At 43.4% G+C, this 24479-nt stretch overlaps 1 protein-coding gene across 1 annotated transcript in view; it reads left to right on the top strand.

Moving 5' to 3' along the window:
- Window positions 1-2476: 2476 nt before the first annotated feature.
- LOC124118905 overlaps window positions 2477-24479 on the top strand; it is an 83363-nt gene continuing 61360 nt past the window's right edge. The window contains exons 1-17 of the mRNA XM_046481212.2: window positions 2477-2607; window positions 7148-7302; window positions 8416-8578; window positions 9457-9598; window positions 11061-11284; window positions 12168-12473; window positions 13268-13429; window positions 13591-13752; window positions 14291-14617; window positions 15374-15697; window positions 16101-16257; window positions 17708-17865; window positions 19214-19543; window positions 19808-20122; window positions 20242-20574; window positions 22623-22934; window positions 23425-23748. Coding sequence (XP_046337168.2) covers window positions 2538-2607; window positions 7148-7302; window positions 8416-8578; window positions 9457-9598; window positions 11061-11284; window positions 12168-12473; window positions 13268-13429; window positions 13591-13752; window positions 14291-14617; window positions 15374-15697; window positions 16101-16257; window positions 17708-17865; window positions 19214-19543; window positions 19808-20122; window positions 20242-20574; window positions 22623-22934; window positions 23425-23748 — 3964 coding nt within the window. The 5' untranslated portion in view covers window positions 2477-2537. The remainder of the gene's footprint in view (window positions 2608-7147; window positions 7303-8415; window positions 8579-9456; window positions 9599-11060; window positions 11285-12167; window positions 12474-13267; window positions 13430-13590; window positions 13753-14290; window positions 14618-15373; window positions 15698-16100; window positions 16258-17707; window positions 17866-19213; window positions 19544-19807; window positions 20123-20241; window positions 20575-22622; window positions 22935-23424; window positions 23749-24479) is intronic.

Below are 24479 nucleotides of genomic sequence, written 5' to 3'. Positions count from 1 at the left end.
CTTGTGATATACCCATGCATGGGGATTGATGGGATAGCACTAGTTTATGTGTGTGGTGACTTGTGGTGTACCCAAGCATGGGTATTGATGGGATAGCACCAGTTCTTGTGTGTGGTGTCTTGTGGTGTTCCCATTCATGGGGATTGATAGGATAGCACCAGTTCTTGTGTGTGGTGTCGTGTGGTGTTCCCATGCATGGGTATTGATAGGATAGTACCAGTTCTTGTGTGTGGTGACTAGTGGTGTACCTGTAGCAGAATATGTGTGTGCATCGGTAAATGATGTCAAAAACACAGCTACGGGTGTGATTCGTTTATTAGATGACGAGTGGTATACCCTTTCTTTCACACCCTGAAATGCACAATAACACTCAATAAGAATCTTGTAAATTATGACAAGCACCAGTTTATGTGTGTGGTGTCGTGTGGTGTTCCCATGCATGGGTATTGATAGGATAGCACCAGTTTATGTGTGTGGTGTCTTGTGGTGTTCCCATGCATGGGGATTGATAGGATAGCACCAGTTCATGTGTGTGGTGACTTGTGGTGTCTTGTGGTGTCTTGTGGTGTAGCCAAGCATGGGTATTGATAGGATAGCACCAGTTCTTGTGTGTGGTGTCTTGTGGTGTACCCATGCATTGGTATTGATAGGATAGCACCAGTTCTTGTGTGTGGTGTCTTGTGGTGTACCCATGCATGGGTATTGATAGGATAGCACCAATTCTTGTGTGTGGTGTCTTGTGGTGTACCCATGCATTGGTATTGATAGGATAGCACCAGTTCTTGTGTGTGGTGTCTTGTGGTGTTCCCATGCATTGGTATTGATAGGATAGCACCAGTTCTTGTGTGTGGTGTCTTGTGGTGTACCCATGCATGGGTATTGATAGGATAGCACCAGTTCTTGTGTGTGGTGTCTTGTGGTGTACCCATGCATGGGTATTGATAGGATAGCACCAGTTCATGTGTGTGGTGTCTTGTGGTGTACCCATGCATGGGTATTGATAGGATAGCACCAGTTCATGTGTGTGGTGTCTTGTGGTGTACCCATGCATGGGTATTGATAGGATAGCACCAGTTCTTGTGTGTGGTGTCTTGTGGTGTACCCATGCATGGGTATTGATTGGATAGCACCAGTTCATGTGTGTGGTGTCTTGTGGTGTACCCATGCATGGGTATTGATAGGATAGCACCAGTTTATGTGTGTGGTGTCTTGTGGTGTACACATGCATGGGTATTGATGGGATAGCACCAGTTCTTGTGTGTGGTGTCTTGTGGTGTTCCCATGCATGGGTATTGATAGGATAGCACCAGTTCTTGTGTGTGGTGTCTTGTGGTGTTCCCAGGCATGGGTATTGATAGGATATGATCCACTGGACTACGCCTTGCCTTACACGTGTCAGTAACAGTTCGTATTCACTGACACAGCTCCCATGGCGATGACATGTCTATAGCTCAACAGCGCCTGACATGCATGTGTCATCAAAGTCAAAGGTCATGGTCAAATGTTCTGTTAATCAGTCTGGAATATTTATCATTCATGAGAATTCTAGTTTACCCGGACAATACAATTTTGTATAGTGAAATGAAATGGACACACTTGATGTGAAAAATGATTAATTCTAGTTCTTAATTTACGTTCAACACAGTTGATATTCCTTTATGCAAAGTAGAACACACTACAACCTGACACCATGCAGAGTACATTACAGGATTTAGTAGTTGTGAAATGAGCATATGTTCCTCGTGTTACAATACACCGCCGCAACAACCAGAGGCGTGTTCCTGCATGATATGTCTCCACCGTACAGCAGCAATGTGACCCGTGAAGATCCGGGGTGGGGCAGGTCTTCAGCAACCCATGCGTGCTGTAAAAGGCGACTGTGCTTGTCGTAAGAGGCGACTAACGACTCGGTTGACGCATGTCATCGTATCCCAATCGCGTGGATCGATGCTCATGACGTCAGTCACTGGATTGTCTGGTCCAGACTCGATTATGTAAAGATTGCCGTCTTATAGCTGGAATATTGCTGAGTGCAGCGTTAAACAAAAACAAAACAAACACATAAAAAGCAGTAATGATGGAGCTCCGCACATCGCACCTCTCATATGCGTCTCTACTGTACAGCAGCAATGATGAAGCTCCGCACACCGAAATGCATCTGTTATATGTGTTTTCAACCGAATCCAACTACATGTGGCTCCTCTATTGCTTATGTTATATTTACTAATGTCCGACTCGTGGGTATCGGGTAATAACTGCGAGATCACTTAATTCGATTAGAAGAAAATGAAATCGACCTGTGGACATCGACACTCGTGCATTATGAAACTTAGATGACAAAACCTTTGACATGTGACTTACTGAGGATGGTCTGGCACATCCGTGTTTCACACACGATGATACTAGAAATTACAAGAGGATTATAAATTAGGGGGCGTATGTTGCATGTGATAAATTCACACTCACCTTTGCAGTCAGTCAGACCTGGTCCATTACGGTAAGAGGTGACCGCCGACGGAGTGTACATCTTGTCTGAGATGGACCACCATCTATGTCTGGTCCTAGCACTGGCCATTGTGGTCAGTGTTAACACACAACGACCTAGCAGTAAGTCCACTTTTACAGTTCCATAAGAATCGCGTTGTTATGTGTTTGTAAAATCTTTCAAACGAGCAGGATATATGCATTTAGATATACAGTTACCATGTCTATATATGCATCTGTATGCTCACGCCGTAGGGTATCGTGTAGGTGGTGTACGGTAAGATAGTGATAGCAAAAGGGTAAGGAAGGGGTAGGTAGGGTAGTGCTCGAGTTAGGGGTAAATGTATGTTGTTCACCAGAGGCGCGACGTATCTACGTTAATAATGATAAAATAACCATGAACAGACACGAGAGTAGACTGTGACAGTGTTATTTCTACACGTGGCCGGGGGTACACCTGTACGGTATTTGTTGTGCCTCGACATGTCTCCATACTGTGAAGTGGTCTTGTATTTATATATACTTGTGATGGACTCTGATATTGTCAGTACAGTGTTGTAAGGACGGTTGGCAATATATGACAAACACGACTTGTAGTAATAGACAGTAACATGTTTTCACTACTTGTTTTGGCGAGTAATAATTTTTGTTATACCTTGTCTCTACTCCAGGTAACCCTCATATGTCTACCATGTACTTTGTCAATATCCAGTTAACCCATGCACGTCTCCCATATACTTTGTCAATATCCAGTTAACCCCTGCACGTCTCCCATATACTTTGTCAATGTCCAGTTAACCCCTGCACGTCTCCCATATACTTTGTCTATATCCAGTTAACCCATGCACGTCTACCATATACTTTGTCAATATCCAGTTAACCCATGCACGTCTACCATATACTTTGTCAATATCCAGTTAACCCATGCACGTCTCCCATATACTTTGTCAATATCCAGTTAACCCATGCACGTCTACCATATACTTTGTCAATATCCAGTTAACCCCTGCATGTCTCCCATATACTTTGTCAATATCCAGTTAACCCATGCACGTCTACCATATACTTTGTCAATATCCAGTTAACCCACGCATGTCTCCCATATACTTTGTCAATATCCAGTTAACCCATGCACGTCTACCTTATGATTTGTCAATATCCAGTTAACCCATGCACGTCTACCATCTACTTTGTCAATATCCAGTTAACCCCTGCACGTCTCCCATATACTTTGTCAATATCCAGTTAACCCATGCACGTCTTCCATATACTTTGTCAATATCCAGTTAACCCATGCATGTCTCCCATATACTTTGTCAATATCCAGTTAACTCATTCACGTCTTCCATATACTTTGTCAATATCCAGTTAACCCATGCATGTCTACCATATACTTTGTCAATATCCAGATAACTCATTCACGTCTTCCATATACTTTGTCAATATCCAGTTAACCCATGCATGTCTCCCATATACTTTGTCAATATCCAGTTAACCCATGCACGTCTTCCATATACTTTGTCAATATCCAGTTAACCCATGCATGTCTCCCATATACTTTATCAATATCCAGTTAACCCATGCACGTCTCCCATATACTTTGTCAATATCCCAGTTAACCAATGCACGTCTACCAAATACTTTGTCAATATCCAGTTAACCCATGCACGTCTTCCATATACTTTGTCAATATCCAGTTAACCCATGCACGTCTTCCATATACTTTGTCAATATCCAGTTAACCCATGCATGTCTCCCATATACTTTGTCAATATCCAGTTAACCCATGCACGTCTACCATATGATTTGTCACTATCCAGTTAACCCCTGCATGTCTCCCATATACTTTGTCAATATCCAGTTAACCCATGCACGTCTTCCATATACTTTGTCAATATCCAGTTAACCCCTGCACGTCTCCCATATACTTTTTCAATATCCAGTTAACCCATGCACGTCTTCCATATACTTTGTCAATATCCAGTTAACCCATGCATGTCTACCATATACTTTGTCAATATCCAGTTAACCCATGCACGTCTACCATATACTTTGTCAATATCCAGTGAACCCATGCATGTCTCCCATATACTTTGTCAATATCCAGTTAACCCATGCACGTCTACCTTATGATTTGTCAATATCCAGTTAACCCATGCACGTCTCCCATCTACTTTGTCAATATCCAGTTAACCCATGCACGTCTTCCATATACTTTGTCAATATCCAGTTAACCCATGCATGTCTCCCATATACTTTGTCAATATCCAGTTAACCCATGCACGTCTACCATATGATTTGTCACTATCCAGTTAACCCATGCATGTCTCCCATATACTTTGTCAATATCCAGTTAACCCATGCACGTCTTCCATATACTTTGTCAATATCCAGTTAACCCCTGCATGTCTACCATATACTTTGTCAATATCCAGTTAACCCATGCACGTCTTCCATATACTTTGTCAATATCCAGTTAACCCATGCATGTCTACCATATACTTTGTCAATATCCAGTTAACTCATTCACGTCTTCCATATACTTTGTCAATATCCAGTTAACCCATGCACGTCTACCATATACTTTGTCAATATCCAGATAACTCATTCACGTCTTCAATATACTTTGTCAATATCCAGTTAACCCATGCATGTCTCCCATATACTTTGTCAATATCCAGTTAACCCATGTACGTCTTCCATATACTTTGTCAATATCCAGTTAACCCATGCATGTCTCCCATATACTTTGTCAATATCCAGTTAACCCATGCACGTCTCCCATATACTTTGTCAATATCCCAGTTAACCAATGCACGTCTACCAAATACTTTGTCAATATCCAGTTAACCCATGCACGTCTTCCATATACTTTGTCAATATCCAGTTAACCCATGCACGTCTCCCATATACTTTGTCAATATCCCAGTTAACCCATGCACGTCTCCCATATAATTTTTTAATACCCTAGTTAACCCATGCACGTCTTCCATGTACTGGAACTTTATCAATAGTCCAGTTAATCCACATAGGTCTGTCTACTTTTTCCAACTATATTCTGGAACACAAACTGTCGCCATAGCTGAAGTGATATCCTCTAGTGTTGTATTTGTCTACCATCAAAACTGCTATCTCCCGTGTTGTCTGCTCTTGGCTCGACACCTCCTGACATCTCCCGACATCTCCCGACACTTCCCGACACCTCTCGACATCTCCCGACACCTCCCGACACCTTTCGACATCTCCCGACATCTCCCGACATCTCCCGACACCTCCCGACACATCTCGACATCTCCCGTACCTGTGAAAACGCCCCTGTGATTACCTATGGCCAGATAAAGTTACCCAACAAGAGGCGTGTTAGACATTATACAGGGCCTATCGTGTTACAACAATCGCCTGTACTGACAAACATGCGCCACAGTAACTACCATGCCAAACACATGTTCATGCATGACAAGATGTCTCCTGATTACATTACATTAACCCACACCTGACATGGCTGATTCTATACTTAAGGGTCCACTCTTTTGCCCTGTGTATTATGGTCATAATCACCGCATTATCACACGTTTACCTGTCACAATTACCAATACACTCCCCTTCTGTATTGCTATTCCTGCCCCCGCGCTCAGCTGAATTATCCTATACAGCACTCCAGCAATATGTAAATGCCTATAACATTCTTCGATTAATTAATCTGACGTAGTGATCATCAGACACTAGACACTATTTGTTTGATTGTTTGTTGTTTAACGCCGCACCCAGCAATATTCCAGCTATATGACGGCTGTCTGTAAAATAATCGAGTCGGGCCGCTGTAAGATTTGTTTGTTGTTTAACGCCGCACTCAGCAATATTCCAGTCTGTAAATAATCGAGTCTGGACCAGACAATCCAGTGATTGACATCATGAGCATCGATCCACGCAATTGGGATCGATGACATGTATTAACCAAGTCAGCGAGCCTGACCACTCGATCCCGTTAATCGCCTTCGACGACAAGCATAGTCGCCTTCTACGGCAAGTATGGGTTGCTGAAGACCTAATCTAGACACTAATCGAAATCGCTATATATACATTAGTTCAAAACATCTATTCTTTTCTTGACTCAAAACAACATTAAAAGAAAAGGCCATACATTTTTTGTGTAAGTACTTTTGAAGTAGTGACCGAAAACATGTCTGCCTCTAACACAAGCTGTACAATGCGTCAGCATAATGGCGGAGTGAGTGAGTGAGTGAGTAAGTGAGTGAGTGAGTGAGTGAGTGAGTGAGTGAGTCTGGCCTCTTTTAGCAATATTCCAGCAATATCACGGCGGGGGACACCAGAAATGGGCTTCACACATTGTACCACTGTGGGGAATCAAACCCGGGTCTTTGGCGTGAAGAGCGAACGCTTTAACCACTAGGCTACTCCCACCGCCCCATTATGTCGGAAGAAAGTCCACAGTATTGTATACCCTGTACGTCTACCCTGAGGTGAAACCCACGAGCACGAACTGGAGCTGACGAACGAAGGACCATATTAAGGACGAATCTTGGATTCGAACCCACGACCCCTGGCTCCTGGAACCACGACCTGCGGGGACGTCGACGACTTGGCCACCCATGGTCCCAATGAATGTAGTAACCTGATGCCACTTTTTAAATTCTTATTTCAGCAATTTTAGTCCGCATTGTTGGCACTTCTGCGACCTATGGTAGAGTGGAAGTCAGAAACAACGCTACATCGCCATGGGGAACAGTGTGTTCCGATTACTGGGGGAACAAAGATGCTACTGTCACCTGTCGAATGCTGGGCTACCGCTGGGGGACGGTATGTAAATTAATATATAAACAAATGAGATGTTTGACCCGAGTTTTGGATCTAAATTCACAACATCTTCTTACTGAAAATAGTTGAAAACTAAAATACATGCGACAGTGAAGATATCTGGACCACTCGATTTTATGAAGCGAAAAGTGTGGTGTTACTTTGAGTTATTTAATGTCTGAGCTTTACATATTGATCTTGACCCCCTCCGTGGTCTAGTGGTGGAGCGTCCGCCCGGAGAGCGGAAGGCCCAGGGTTCGATCCCTGGCCGCGTCATACCAAAAGACGTTACAAAATGGTACTTGTTGTTACCCTGTCTGGCGCTCGGTATTAAGGGGCTAAAACAAGGACTGGTCGGCTCGGAGTCAGTATATTGTGTCTGAGTTGGGTATTCATGTTAAACGGCGGCATGGTATAGAGCAAGCACTATAAATCGGCATCAGTCCGGACAAGTACAAGCAGCCACACACACACACCGGCATGTACGTCCTTCATCAAACGTAGGGCATACACGCTCGTGAGGTACTGACATACGTTCCTTCATTAAACGTAGGCCATACACGCTGGTGAGGTACTGCCATACGTTCCTTCATTAAACGTAGGGCATACACGCTCGTGAGGTACTGACATGTGTTCCTTCATTAAACGTAGGCCATACACGCTGGTGAGGTACTGACATGCGTTCCTTCATGAAGCGTAGGGCGTACACGGTCGTGAAGTACTGACATGCGTTCCTTCATCAAACGTAGACCATACACGGTCGTGAGGTACTGACATAAATTCCTTCATGAAGCGTAGGGCGTACACTGTCGTGAGGTACTGACATGTGTTCCTTCATCAAACGTAGGGCAGGCGCGCTCATGAGGTACTGGCGATGCACGCATTCTAGTTTCTATCGTGAAAAGAAATACCAGTTGCTTGACAGTTCCTCACCATCACTGAGCAACACACTTGTTCAAACTTCACCCAATATTAAATGGAGGAATAAGATGTGCCAAAATGGTCACCTATTTTCATAGGCATATTCATGTTCTATTTCATTTCAAAACAATATTGATTGGGAACCTTGACATGTACAATCTACACATGACTATTGCAATTATCGCTTTTCCAAAGGCCCTCTATAACTACGGCGGTGGGAGCGGCATGATCTACATGGACAACGTACATTGTACAGGCAATGAGAACACGCTCGCCTCATGTCCGTATGCTGGCTGGGCCAATCACAACTGTCGTAGCCATAACAGAGATGCGGGAGTGTCTTGTTCCAACGATAACTGTGAGTTTCAACACTATACATTCCAATATAACCTTAACGTTTTGCAGGGGTGTTGCTAACCCGTGAAGATCCGGGTTAAAAATGGGCTTCAGCTACCCACGCTTGTCCCCCGTGAAGATCCGGGTTAGAATTGGTCTTCAGCAACCAACGCTTGTCCCCCTTGAAGATCCGGGGTAGAATTGGTCTTCAGCAACCCACGCTTGTCGTAAGAGGAGGCTAACGGGATCGGGTGGGCAGTCTTACTGAGTTGGTTGATGCATGTCATCGTATCCCAAATGAGTTCGATGCTCATGATGTCAATCACTGGATTGTCTGGTCCAGACTCGATTATTTTCAGACCGCCGTCTTTCAGCTGGAATATTGCTGAGTGCAGCAATAAACAACAAGGCCCACTTGCACAAAGGGATCTTAGCGCTAAGATGATCGTAACTACCATACTTTAACATAGGCTTACAATAGTCGTAGCGCTAAGATCGCTTTGTGCAAGTGGGCCCAGACAGGGTTGTTTATGTAACACATACACGCAGTATAGATGATCGGACAATGTCTTGTTACATATTGAACATTAAAACGTTTTTTACGGGTCTTGCTTGGAATAATTAAAGAGTCGTTTTCATAATTTGCATCTTCTTTGTGAATGAGTGAGTTCGGTTTAACAGAATTCCAGTTACATCAGGTTAATGGGGGAGAAAAACCCGAAGTCTCAGACGTTTACCACTTAAGTGCACGGGAATGGTACCGACAGTCCTAGAAACATATTGGGTGTCTGTCCCAAAGACATACATAGCTAGTACATCTGAACATCACCGAACATGCGTTACATGTGTGTTAATTGAAAGGAAAATGTAGCCACTTATGCCTGAATACTTACTTTGCAGTCCGTTTGGTTGGCAACACGCTAGTCTCCGGGAACAGAGCGCCTTCCACATCGTTTGGTGCTGTGCAATACCGAGATCCGACCGGCTGGAAACCAGTGTGCGACTCTAGCTGGGACGACAGAGATGCCCAGGTTTTGTGCAGGTATTTGGTATATAACAACCGTTACTCACCAGACGTCTTTGATAGACATTTAGCTTGTGGTTCAAAGAGACCTAGGATATATGGATCTGAAAGTGTTTATTCTTTATACATAACATTTCAGGGCTTTTTATTGCATCTTAATCCAGGTGAATGTTTCACTGCTCGATTTGTTGGAGTAGCCTGATGAAGGAGCACGAAGTAGGCTTCAAACGTATGTACTCGGACGTTGACATCCATGTGTCTTGGGACCGCCTCCGTGGTCTAGTGGTAGAGCGTCCGCCCGGAGAGCGGAAGGTCCGGGGTTCGATCCCCGGCCGCGTCATATCAAAAGACGTTAAAAGATGGTACTTGTTGTTACCCTGTCTGGCGCTCGCCATTGAGGGGCTAAAACAAGGACAGGTCGGCTCGGAGTCAGTATACTGTGTCTGAGTGGGGTATTCACGTTAAACTGCGGCATGGTATCTCAGTGAGCTAGCACTATAAATCAGTATCAGTCCGGAGTAGTACAAGCAGCCACACAAACACACACACGTACATGCACGTCGCTATATAAGTGCAATAATCTTGGACGCGACGTTAAACCCCATGTCACCTCACCTCACCTCACCATGTGTCTTGAGTGAGTGAGTGAGTGAGTGAGTAAGTATGGTTTTACGCCGCTTTTAGCAATATTCCAGCAATATCACAGCGGGGGACACCAGAAATGGGCTTCACACATTGTACCCATGTCAGGAATCAAACCAGGGTCTTTGGCGTGACGAGCGAATGCTTTAACCACTAGGCTACCCGACCGCCCCCCATGTGTCTTGGGTCACCAGATGTGGCGTTAACATGGAGATCATGACCCTGTGTGGTGGTAATGGTTCCCAGCTTGAGTTAAATTAACTTTCTGATAGCCTGCTCGTGGGCATCTCTGGCTCCCGATACACAACACCAGGTATGAAACATGTGAAACATCAAGGTACAGATGGAGATTCATCCATACAGTAGATTCAGCACCAATTGGTAGAAAATGATTCAGGTAACACCACAAGCTAGTCTTCCTATCACAGGAATCAGGTCAATGTACCTCCATAACTGGATGTATGTATGGTAATCTGTTTTGTCAGTTATTCAAGAATTTGACTCAAATATTTTCGCGGATTTACGCAAAGTGTGCACATCGGTGTGTTTGTTTACAACTCCATAAACGGAATTTCATTAACGTCATTTTAGAAAAATAAATACGTCAGCACTTGTAACTTCACAGACTGATTATTTAACCATTAACACTCAACAACTGTGGACAAAAGCACGCGATCAGTGATACAGTCAGCGCAGTAATACAGCACAAACTCCGCCTGTTATATTATCAGCCAATCAGGAACAAGTAGTCGGTGAACTCAGCCTATGTTTTCGGTTTATGAACGAAACTGTTTGGTTAGCCAATCAATTGTCACGGAAACTCTATTTATATCGTCAGGTCTCTGGGCTACCGGGATGGGTCAGCTCTGTGTTGCAGTAAACTCAGCCCCTACACCCGTAATCCAACCCTGTACACAAGGCGCTCAAGGACGAACTTTAACTGTTCTGGGAACGAAGCTAGCATCTTCAACTGCACAAATCAACTGCGTAACAGAGACTGCAGTTATAAACGATTCGCGTCAGCAATCTGCTACTCTCAACCGAAGGGTGAAGTTGAGATGGGTAAGAGTGTGCTTATCATTGGCTCACCTGGATCTAGTAGGCTGCAAAGAAGATAACACCTAGGTGCCGAGTGCTGTATTGTTAGCTCTTCATGCCTCAATGCCTAGTATACCTGTGTAAAGAGTGACCACTAGACTTTATCAAAGCCTACTAAAAAGGCTAGCAATCTCATTAAAATCAGATCTAAGTTCTCGCTGCCTCTAAACAAAGAGGACATCTGAGGACATCCCATTAAGGTCACGTCAGAACAACCTTTCGCGAACTTTGACCGACTACTAAAACGACTCATAAGAAGTCGATATCAGCCAATTAGAAAGCAGCTTTCTCTAGCTTTACGGCACTCGTTTCAACCTGGCGACTTCCATTTCAGACTACGCTTGAAAAATATGTTGACACAGTTCTCGATTAAGATTTTGAAAACTGAACAAACGAACAATCCGGAATGTCTAAAATATGGTTGCGATTGTAAGGCAGTGCTTCCCAGGTACTGTGCAACGCCTCCTCCGTTCAAATGTTTATCCCACGGAAGCGAGAGACAGGCTAGTGGACGCTCTTGCCTCGGGAAGATGAAGGAAAGGCTACTTTTTGTCGTTTCTAAACATTTCCCCCCAAAACAATAAGGCCCAAAGAAAGCTTTTGTGAATGGTAATAGTGAGTGAGTGAGTGAGTTTATATTACATGCCGCACCAGCAATTTTCATCTGGAGTCGCGAATGATAACTAAAATGTGTCACATGCGCTTTCGAAGCATATTACTCGTCATTTAACATAGTGTCAATATTTAACTGGTTGTATCATTATGGAGGATGGTAGTGTGTTGAAGATGCAGATGTTTGTGTACGCATATCCAGGGGAGCCTATTGGTCCAATCACTTCAATTACAGGATTCAGCCTTCGTCTTGTAAACGGCACAGACGTGTCAGGGCAAGTTGAAGTCACAAAGCTCGGGGTTGCGGGTAAAATTTGTGCCAGCAACTGGAACGTCAACGCCTCCAACGTGGTGTGCAAGCATCTTGGCTTCAGAGGCGGTGTCACCTACGGCACTACGTACGCAAGGACTGACCTTCCTGTGTGGATCACGTCAGTGAACTGTACTGGCCAGGAGACGAGTCTGGACCAATGTGTTTCCTCCGTCTGGGGAGTACCAACAGGCTCCTGCTATCCTGCCAATGTCCTCTGTTACAATACCGGTAAGTTTAGACATTAAATAATTTTCGTCCGTCACCTAAATGTTGAGACAGTTCTGGTGAAACGGGAGTCATGTTTGTTATTAAAGTTTGATTATGGCGAAGTATGAAGACACCTATTCATCTTGTGTCTATTGTATTCTAAACAATCAATGTTTCTTCTGTACCTATCCGTTGAGTTAGTTTCCTTTTTTAATCTCGGGTCTAAAGATTTTAAGCCTTCTGCAATAGTAAAACGCTACCTTGATATACACAGATAGAAATTAGCTTCCCAATAAGACATTATTAACAGAGTAGAGACCCATGCTTGCACTTCTTCGAATTGGTCCAGTCGAAGCTGTATCAGATGGCCATGTGTCATCATACGTACATTCTAATATCATTACAATTACAAATGCTTGTAGAAGTGATGTCTTCACTTAATCTGTCAAAATAAAAACATCACATCAATTTCTGGGATCCAGTTTTCCAAGATCATTACTGGGCTCTTCCATACACAATATTACTTAGCTTCGGGACGTGTCGTTTCATGGGAGATGTCCAACCTTTAGTGTTAGTTTTACAAAGATTATGTGAAGGTGAAAGGTCATAACGTGGTCGTTACAATAAATAAAAATATATATGTCATTGGCATATCTACTGTATAATACACAGCGCCACAATCATACATGCGAAAAAATAGAAATGGTCGTAAAAAATTCCTTTTTGTTGTCGTGCACATTTAAACTGTGCGAATTCTGGGAAGATATTATGGGGACGGGTTCACGGACTCTAATCTCCAATACATGTCGTTCTAGGTCCTCCACAACTCAGCCTTGCTGGTGGAGATTCCAGCCACGGCCGAGTGGAAATCACCCTCGACGGAGAGACAGGCACAGTCTGTGACAACAGCTTCACGAACGGAGATGCAAGAGTTGTCTGCCAAATGTTAGGCTTCAAGGACGGAAACTACCTGACTGGTAGGCTACATCTTTGTGTATTTTAAATCTGCACGATATTACACCGTTGTAATTCTATCTCTCCGATCCACAGAATTGTTTTCTTTCTAAGGAAATGTAATCTAAGCTTTTCACTGACAAATCTCAATAACACTTGCATTCCTGGCTTTGTTTCCAACCAGCTTCGTACTACGGGAGAGGGAGCGGTCCCATCTTTATGGATCGTTTATATTGTGGGGGATCTGAACAGACACTGTGGTCCTGTCGTAACCGAGGCTGGAGGAATCCTGCATCATCCTGTGTCGACCACTCGAAGGACGCTTCAGTCACCTGCTTCAATGAATGTAAATTAGAAATCTTAAACAAAATCCTTTGACTAACCCTTACCAAAGGGGACAACGATAACGCTCTTGTTTGTCTGATACATGAAATATACACCCGGACAAAATGGTTAAGCACCAATCTCTTTATATTTTAATATATGCGTCGCGGAACGTTGTTCATACTATCAATCACTGGTTTGTCTGATACAGACTAGATTATGTACATGCCGTCATCATATTGGTGGACAAATGGTAAACGCATTGTTATTTTTACATACAACACGGCTGTTTCCAACCTGCGCGAAAAAGGCGAGGACATTTGTCACTTTGGTCCTGATATTTTGTTTTTTGAACACCAGCGGTTTTAGGCACCAACTGTAGACAGATTTGTAAAGGGGTCGGAACGTAGCTCTGGGTTGTTAGGGTGTCCAGTCAATCAAACCACGGATTCAGTATTTTCGTAAGAATGGGGAAGAGAGGGACACTTTGATGAAGAAAATGTCCCACATTCCTTTCTGAAAATATTTCATTTTAAGTGTGAGTTTCACGTCGTTTTCAGTGAGATTATACGGAGGAGATCATGGCCACGGTGTAGTCCTCATCTGGAGGCAGGTCGGAAGGTACTCGAGATGGCAGCCCCTTTGTGGAACTGGCTTTGATGACACGGCTGCAAAAGTCGTCTGTCGAGAACTTGGCTTCCAGAATGGCCGAGCCTTGCCAAGGGGATCCTATGGCACCTACTACTACTACTACTTAGGCAGCAACATCACCTGCACTGGTAACGAGGCCTCAATCAGTAATTGCACGTTGGGAAGTGGGACATGCAGTCGTCAGGGCTATACCCGATATGCGTCAGTTTCCTGCTACAATGGCACTCTAAATACAAGTAAGTAACGGAAACCAAACGATTCTGTTCTCGGGTGGGACATTCTTGTGTGAGCCTGCTTAGATACTTGGAATGGGTAACCAACTTGCATGCGGTCTGTTGAGGATGGTGACTTGATTGGTTGCAACATTGCCAACCATAAGATATGTAACATGCCGGACCATGTGTCGTAGCAGTCACTGTAGCTCGACGCCGATACTTATGTTGCGAGTCATCAGGTGACATATGTACTTTGTAAGCTTGCTGTCGGAGTTAGGTCATATGGACAAGGCTCACAAGGCGTCTGACCTCGGATCAAAAGGTCCCATCACGGGAAGCGGACATGTCCACGACACTGTGGCCCAACGTGGGGCTGAGCACGTTCGTATCACTGTCTGTTGTTTGGGGAGGATGTATCAGGGTGTGGAGTCATCCTACAGATGACACATGATAACCATTGCCGACCAGGTCTGGCCCCTCGTATCAGGGGGGCCGTGGATCGACATTATATGCCCGCTGCACTATCAACCATTCTCTCTCTCTCTCTCTCTCTCTCTCTCTCTCTCTCTTTCTCTTTCCATCTCTCTCTCTCTCTCTCTCTCTCTCTCTCTCTCTCTCTCTCTCTCTCTTCATCACCTTTTGGGGCCTTTTACCCCAAATGGAATCTGTTCGGCACATAATCGACACAAGTTATTCTCTATATACGAAGACAGTACATTTGAACTCCTAGGTGTTTATGAATAATTGTTAAGGTATCATACCCTATTTAACTTTCAGACACTTCTATCAAGCTCACTGGCGGACCTGACCAGTATAGTTCTGTCACGGGCCACGTGGCAGTTACAAAGTCTGGAATTTCCGGGAGAATCTGCGAGGTGAATTGGGATGACACAGACGCAGGTGTCGTCTGCCGCCAACTGGGAATGGCGGGTGGTGTCAGCTATCAGTTCTACACACGAGCTTTTGGACCGTTCCTGTTGTCCGAGGTGAACTGCTTCGGCAACGAGACCTCTCTGTTTAATTGTGCCACCGGAAGTGAGGTCTGCACATCTCGGAATTATGCTGATTTCGACGCAGGTGTTTTGTGTTACAGAAACAATCGTGAGTTGAACGACTTCCAACTTCCCTACAGAGACCATGAACGTAGAGGACTTTAAAATCAATACCATGGCCTTTTTTACTTCATAATAAATGTTTCTGAAAGGCAAATCGTTATCCTTTCCACACATTTAATTCCGTTGATTTGGAGAAGATTATTATCTTATGAGTACTCATCAGTCATTTAAAAAAAAGGTGCAACGTTTTTGTTAGAAGATTTGGAAGATTTAAATCATTATATTTGAGAAAACAAGCTCGTTCTTATAATTGACCTGCCCCAATACACATACACGCGCGCGCACGCACACACGCACACACACACCATGATCCATACAATATATGCCCATCAAGGTTACGGTGGTATTAATGATCTCGTTCTCTACGTTACATACTTGATCCGCTACAGCAACCCGCTTGGAGCTGGTTGGAGGAACTGCGATGTCAGGGAGGGTAGAGATCATCTACGAGGGCGTGCGAGGCACCGTGTGCTACAGTTATCGTTCACCGAACGTCCCACAAGCTGTGTGTAGGCAACTGGGCTTCAATGACGGTATTGCCTCAAGGTAAGTGGGTGGGGTTTTCGGATTGGCGGTAATTAGTGAATTGAGATCAAGGATATATTGACTGGAGCTATTGTATTGCGATGTAGGATATATTGACAGGAGCTACCGATTGTGATGTAGGATATATTGACTGGAGCTACTGCATTGTGATGTAGGATATATTGACGGGAGCTACTGTATTGTGATGCAGGATATATTGACGGGGGCCACTGTATCTTTATGTAGGATATATTTACAGGAACGACTATTTTGTGATGTAGAAAATATTGATGCGAGCTACTGTATTGATATATATAGAAGATAGCTACGCGATAAATCGAAAAGATCAATGAAGAACGAAGCGTGGTTTATTATATACTTCAGTGGGAAAGAAATGAAAGAACGAGTCTTCTGAAGTTGAGAAAAGTGATATTTTCACTGCAGTGAACACAACAGTATGACGGAACTATTGTCAAACAAGAGTTACGTCCCCTTAAATTGTCTCCCTTTACCGTAAGTGTCTAGCCCGAACACAAACGGTTGACGTTCTTTTTACGTTAGTTCCACATTTACAATGCAAAATAATAACATATGGTCATTTATGGAGTTAATATCACTTCTTGCCGTTTGTTTTTCTCTCGAAAATGTTTCGCTATAAACTGTAAACTTCTCATTCAACTCGTCGATCGAGACTGCTCGTTTCGCAAAGCGCCATTTTTGTTACTTGACCAGCGTGTATTCTTTCGCTTCCAACAGCGGTGTCCCAGTTTTTCAAGAATATTTTTTGTTGATTTTGTATAGAATCGTTTGTATATGTATGATACAGAATTTTCGTAACCTAGAATTTATTTGTTACTTTTGTTTATATTTCTTTATAATTTTGCAAACACGAAACTACTTTTTAGTTACAAATACAAAGAGTGGCGAACCGTACCTGTGTATCAAGGTTTTACGTTTGTATTGAAATAATTTAGTTTTCCGGTAGACAACTACACAAAAAGTGTATAATAAATAGGATATACCATGTATCTTGTGAAATATCATGTTTCTCTCATCTCGTGACGGGGGAAAAAGAGGATTTTACACTCGTGGCTACGTTTCTATCCGTTGGCTTTATCCGACTTGAACCGGCTTTAACCTGCCCGTGAAGATTCAGGTTAGAATTATTCGGGTGGTCAGGATCTCTGACTTGGATGATGCATGTCATCGTATCCAAATTGGTAGATCGATCCTCATGGTGTCAATCACTGGATTGTCTGGTTAAGACTAAATTAATATTTACAAACCACCGTCATGTAGCTTTAATATTGCGTAAACAACAAACAAAGAAACAACCCCATAATATGATAGATATTTAGGACGTTAGAACGTGGATATATTGATAGTATAGATACAGTTACTCATTTGAATCATTCTTATCATTGGCAGGATGATATTTTAGAATAAAAGCCCACCCATATTTTTTTACCAGTTCGTTTGGCCCTGGAAGTGGACAAGTGTACTTATCTAATCCCTACTGTTACGGGATAGAGTCAAGCATATTCCAGTGTGTCAATAATAAGTTTGGTGCAACCACGACCAGATGTCAGAATCACGCCAACGATCTGGGCGTCGAATGTTACGGAAATGGTAGGTGTAATTATGCTATTAAAACACGAACCTACGCAATATACATATATCACCAGGGGGATACTTTCCACGGCCCGGTTCCAAGGCGTGACGTTATACCTACACATGAGGATTGGTGCTTACAATATATGTCATGAAAATGTGCCATTTAACCCGCCTGTATGGAACTTTTGCTATCAACCAATGGGGCCTACTCTCGATATTCTAGTATACATGGCACTGAAATGGCCGGCGCATACAGCGCAAGTACGAATAAGGATAACCAATCTCATAAAAATCAGATCTTAGTTCTCGCTGCCTCTAAACAAAGATCTTAGGACATCCCTTTACGGGTCACGTCAGAACGACTTTTCGCGAACTTTGACCGACCACTAAAACGACGAACAGGAAGTCGACATCAGCCAATTAGAAAGCAGCTTTCTCGAGCTTTACGGCACTCGTTTCAATCTGGTGACTTCCATTTCAGACTACGCTTGAAAAATATGTTGACACAGTTCTCGATTAAAATTTTGAAAACTGAACAACGAACATTCCGGAATGTCTAAAATATGGTTGAAATTGTATGGCAGTGCTTCCCACGTACTGTGCAACGTCTCCTCCGTTCAAATGTTTATCCCACGGGAGCGAGAGACAGATGATAATTTTGACGGAATCAGTCGTACCGGTCGTAACTGTTGTTCGGAATACCCCGTGTTAACGTTTTGGAGGTTGCATGACTAGAAAACACATTACGACTGCCGCTTTCATGATCTGGTAAGCCACGCTTTGATTGGTCGGATGAAAGGTCGTTCTGACGTGACCCGTAATGGGATGTCCTCAGATCTTTGTTTAGCGATAGCGAGGACTAAGACCTGATTTTAATGAGATTGGAGCACAACAAAATGTTAGCAAATACAATAAATCATGGTAGAACACGACTAGTCTTTACAGGTAAGATGAGGTCACGTCTTGTGTCGCGGCCGGGAATGGAACCCCCGACCTTCTGCTCTCCGAGCGGACGCTCTACCACCAGGCCAGGGGGGCGGTCACTAGTCCTTACTTTACATGGTCGAACCCTGTTAATTCGAACATTGTACCAATATCATATTTATGGTGCTTACATTGTAGTATTAACCATATTGAAATAAGTTTCTTGTGACATGTCATGCAGCGAAAGGTTTATGGGAGGCATGTAAGATGTTAAGTTATGTTTATTTGTTTTCTTGCTACCTGTAACAGCAGGTGAAGGTGACTTTGATGATACAATAGAGCTAAAACTATGTCAGCCCAAAATGTATCAAGGTTATGTCTGTGATAATTATAATAATTAAATATATGTATCTTCTTCACGTCCATTTTCCATCCCCAGTGAAACTTGTACGAGGCACTACGAATGTAAATGCGTCCACTGGCATAGTACAGTTCTACAAAGACAGCTCTTGGCGCATCATCTGTGGCAGCGGCTTTGACAACTACGATGCGACAGTCGTGTGTAGGGAGCTGGGGTACCCTTATGGCTTTGCTCTTCCCAGGGGGACGTTTGGAACTCAATATTATACCGCCGCGATCAGCTACTTGAACTGTACCGGCTCAGAGACCACTGTAGCCAACTGCGGCTTCAGAGTGGGCGGCTGCGTCAACCGCTACCCCTACAACAATTACGCCAGCGTCATCTGCTCTAAGCAACCTGTCACCAACGGTGAGTTAAGGTCCTATGTCATTTGGAAAAAGGTTCATCGTGTAAACGTCAGCATTTTCCCACGCTAGATATATATTCAAATATATTCTGTTCCAAAGCAAATAAACACACAGCTTTATATATAATTTGACGTATTGCCTACGTATGAAGGGATATTTATTGTAACATAATGGAAGCTTACTACCATATATTGACACGTGAGGGAATTAACTTTTTGAGAATATGAAAATGATTCTTTTTCATGCACTTTCCTCCCTATGTCAGATTTTGACGTTGTACTTGGCACAACCTTCCCATCTATGGTGAGGATTCAGAAGATGGGGTTGAATGCGACTGTCTGCAATAACGGGTGGGGAGACGAGGAAGCTGGGGTGGTTTGCCGATCCAAGGGATACGTGTCGGGTGTGGCGTTTGGCGCTTTGGGATACGCCTACAACACCCCTCCCCGCCTGTTTGCGGCTAGCTGTATCGGTAACGAGACGAGGCTTCAGGACTGCGCCGTTTCTACAAGCCTTCCGTATTCTTGCGCCTCGTCCTATTACAAGGCTGCATACGTCTACTGCTACAACGACAACACAGGTAAACTGAACAGGGAACATCAACATAGCATGGCAGTTATATATGTATCGATCGGTATATTCCTATTCCTACACGTTACTTAAACACTTAAATGACCTCCACCTGTACTTCTTTGGTAGGAGTGAACCTCCGTCTGATAAAGAACGGACAAATATCCAACAGTGCTGGACGCGTCGAGGTTCAGTTCGGCGGTGTGTGGGGCAGCGTCTGTGCTTACAGCTTCAGCTCCAGCAGCGCACGCGTGGTGTGCAAGTCCCTGGGCTACCCTGATGGCTCCGGTAAAAGCACGAGCACCTACGGCAGAGGGACTGGACCCGTGTGGTTGTATTCTCCAACGTGCTCAGGTACAGAGAAGGCGCTATGGAACTGTCGATCCAGCAGGTTCAATGTCACCAACAGCTACCCCTGCAACGGTCACCGATACGACGTTGGAGTGCAGTGTTCTGGTCTAGGTGAGTATGTGCACATATACTCACCATAATGACGCATGTATATTGTGGTCGACTACAGGTGTTAGCCACCATGAATTCCCACAGTGAATAAATCTGTGTAGTTCAGGTATTGAGATATTGTATATTTTATTGTATTTCAATATTTTCTTGGTGTTAACTTGCGTGTTACCTCATGGCTTGCACCCGTGAAGATCCGGGGTAGAATAGGTCTTCAGCAGCCCAAGTTGCCGTAAATGGCGATTATGCTTGTCGTAAAAGGCGACTAACGGGATAGCTGACTTGATGCATGTAATCGTACCCCAATTGCGTGGATCGATGCTCATGGTGTCAATCACTGGATTGTCTGATCGAGACTCAAACCAAACCTCATGGTTTGCGTCATATCAGCAATTGCAAACAAACTAGCAAATGGTACTAAGTCTGTAAGGTGCAACTAAACCCGAACCATGTAGGCTCTTGGCTCACGTGACTGAAAGTCTCCTGAAAACCCACTTGACCAAAATGGCGGAAATGATGACACCCAAATGTATTCAAGAGGTTTGAATCCTAGTTTCAATATGGCCACCACGGCAGTTTGGGCCAATAATTAGCCATGTATTTCCAAAATATAATTCACGTGTAGTTAGTAGTGGGGCTCAACAAAGATGTTCTGTTTTTTCAGATATTTAAAAACAGATGCCCCGATTTGACCTTTGCACTTCAACAATATTGAAAGCTGAAACTTCTTATGGCTATGACTCATTCATTTAGATTCGAAATATAATGGACGCCCTCCTATGTGTAGTAAGCCCTGGGGCTCAACGCGTAGGTTCCATTATGGGCAATATTTAATTTATTTCACATAATTTGACCTTTGCATTACAACCATGCTAAAACATTCTCTCAAAATGAATTCCCTTGCACTGAAGCCAATAAATATGGCTGTCGTGGTGGTTTTGAGGAATATGTTAATGAAAGACCTCGTTTTGGCCATTACCAGATCAGCCATTTCTTAAAAATGTAATGACATTTGCTGCATGTGTATATAATAGTGGGATCAACAAATGATTTTTTCGATATTTTTCATTTTGATTTCACCTTTGAAATCGACTTTGCTCCTTAATTCTCTCAAAATGGCTTTCCCTGCACTGTGAACAACATATGCTCAGAAAACACTTTAGCAGTAAACTATTACTCGAAATTTGAAAACCTAGTGTTGATTATTTGCTGTCTGTTCGGTCAACTTAACCTTTAGTGACTAAATTATCTCATAAAATGTACTTCCTCGGACTGTAAACATCTTCTCCTCTGCTTGTCCCCATCAATGATTGAATATGTTCATGAGGTTCGAATACGCTTTTGTATATTTCAGATGTATTGAAAAAGCTATTTTTGGCTCTTCAAAATGTAATGGTATTGTGAACGTGTAGTTAGTAGAATATGTAGTTAGTCAATATACAGTAAACTACGTTTATAACGAACACGCTTTCAACGAACTGACGGATATACCAAGCTGGGTTTTTTGTCCCGACCATTTGCTGAACATACGTTGTATATATGTTTATAACGAACTACGTTTATAACGAATCTAAAATTAGTGGTCCCTTAAAATTCGTTTTAACCGTAGTTTACTGTTGTTGTTTTTTTGCGATATTTAAAACTTTGATCTTGATCTCAAAATGCATATCTGGCCCTGAAATTTTCTCTGAAGTTGTCAGACTGAGCTAGCCCGTGGCCTGTGTGTGTCGTTATGATGACACTATGTTTTGTTCAAATCCTTAGATTTTATAGTTAATATTTCCTCAGTATATATGCAGAACATATTTGAATATCCAGCCTGAGAACAATTTTCTGAAGTGGCTGTCTTTGTTGACATATTAAGCTGTTAGACTACATATCCAGGTGAGCAAGTGTCGCGTTACTAATTTTGATATGGTTGTCAGTGGTTACACCTTTTTTGCAAGACCAAAATTAAGTTTATAATGTATTTATGAAATTTAAGTTAGTTATTTACGAATCACTCTTCATTTCCGACAGTAGAAATGAACTTAAAACTTGTCACTTCTCAGTTCGCCTCCGACCAAACAGACAGTATGGCGCTGTTCAGGTGTACGACGGCGTCAGCAGCTACCAGACAGTATGTGCCGACAACTTCAACGACATCAGCGCCAAAGTTGTGTGCAACCAGATTGGCTACCTGTACGGCGTCAGTGTCGGTGCCTCCGCCTTCGGCAGACAGTACTACGGCATTGGCTACACTAACGTCCGCTGCACAGGCCGCGAGACTCGCTTCAGAGACTGCCCTCATGACATCAGCATGACCTACTGTCCCAGTAGGAAGTATGCCTCGGCGGTCTGCTCCAACACGAACCCTCGATCAGGTAGATATAAAGAGAAAAAAGCATATCTGATCGTTTTTGACAATTCTGACGTTATGAAAACGCTTGGAGTATGTAAGAACGGGCTTCAAACATCATATTTATGCATCGTTCATTCAGTCTCATTTTGGAGAGTTTTGTTGTCTTTACATTTGTGTCACATCGTGACGTGGGCATCAGAAATGATCTTCTTTGGTGTAGAAAACAAGGGTAATGATAGAACTACCCACGAGAGACTCAAATACATTGGTAATAGCTGGTGGTGTGGCGGTCCATGTCACAATCATAGATCGATCATTGAACACCTTGGTAAAAGCGGAAAGCATAGAGCAACGTGTCCAGATCACAGAGAAGTAGACGCAAGGAATGTATAGCTTCATGGTGAAGAAGCGTTTACAGAATACCTTTAGAGTACACTATCTTGCTTTTAAGTACATATAATATTCCGTTTGCATGCCTAACTAAGTTAATCACAAGAAGAGTTTCCCTACAGGGTACACCCTCGCCCTACAAAACACGTACCAGGGCCGCGTCACGATCGGTCACATGGGCATCAGTGGCTACATTTGCCCCGACGGCTTCGACGACAGGGAGGCCATGGTGATCTGCCGAGAAAAGGGATACACCGGCGGCTTCGCCTACACCTACTACAACAGATACTACTCCTTCTACACCATTTCCACAGTGAGATGGTTGTCCAATATTAACTGTGACGGCTCAGAAACCTACCTCTCTAACTGTGCTGGAGTTCGGTTCGGCGACACTGCCAACTGTTCTTCCCAAGGGGATGCCGCCGTCTACTGCTACCAAACTAGTGGTGGGTATTGACATCAGAATCTAATGCCATGGGCCAGTTTATGTAAGGGTTATGGTGACCTGTTTACACATGAAATAGTGAGTGACTGAGTTGGGTTTAACGCCGCTTTGAACAATATTCCAGTATCGCGGCGTGTCAGCTTAATGTAGGAGGAAAGCCAGAAGTGATGCAAGTCACAGACGTTTACCACTTCGGTGAAAACCACGAGCACGGGTATGGTGCTGACAAACCTAGAAACTTAATCGGGGCGAACCGGGATTCGAACCCACAATCATAGGTTTCTGTCGTGCCCAAGGGACGCAGCTAAGCCCAGCGATGGCACTGAAGACGACTGGGCTACCCGTGTCCCCAAACATCAAATAAAAAGAGAAAGAAGGCAATGAAATAAGTTCTACTGTACATATGATTATACACAGAAAATGAATAAAACGTATACTAAACCAATGTATGTCCGACGAGCGAGTGGAGTACAGCGCCATATAAATGAACTATTATTATTATTATTATTATTGGTTTGGCGGTACCAAAGCCGTGGTCATTTCATGAAAATGTTAAACGTTTATAGCATACATTACTTCGGGTTTTCCTCCCACATAAACTGTCACACCTGATAGAACTGAACTACTGCTGAAGTTACCATGTGTATGAGATATTTTCACCTGTCAAATGGCTGACCGTGTTTCATCGCCCCTGAGGCGAAGATACCATGTCCAACAACTGGCTTGCCTGTT

Source organism: Haliotis rufescens, unplaced genomic scaffold (genome assembly GCF_023055435.1).
Source record: "Haliotis rufescens isolate VD_foot unplaced genomic scaffold, xgHalRufe1.0.p SCAF_1, whole genome shotgun sequence".
NCBI classification, from domain to species: Eukaryota; Metazoa; Mollusca; class Gastropoda; order Lepetellida; family Haliotidae; genus Haliotis; species Haliotis rufescens.
The sequence above is the reverse complement of the archived record's forward strand: the minus strand, read 5'-3'. Positions and strand labels throughout refer to the sequence as shown.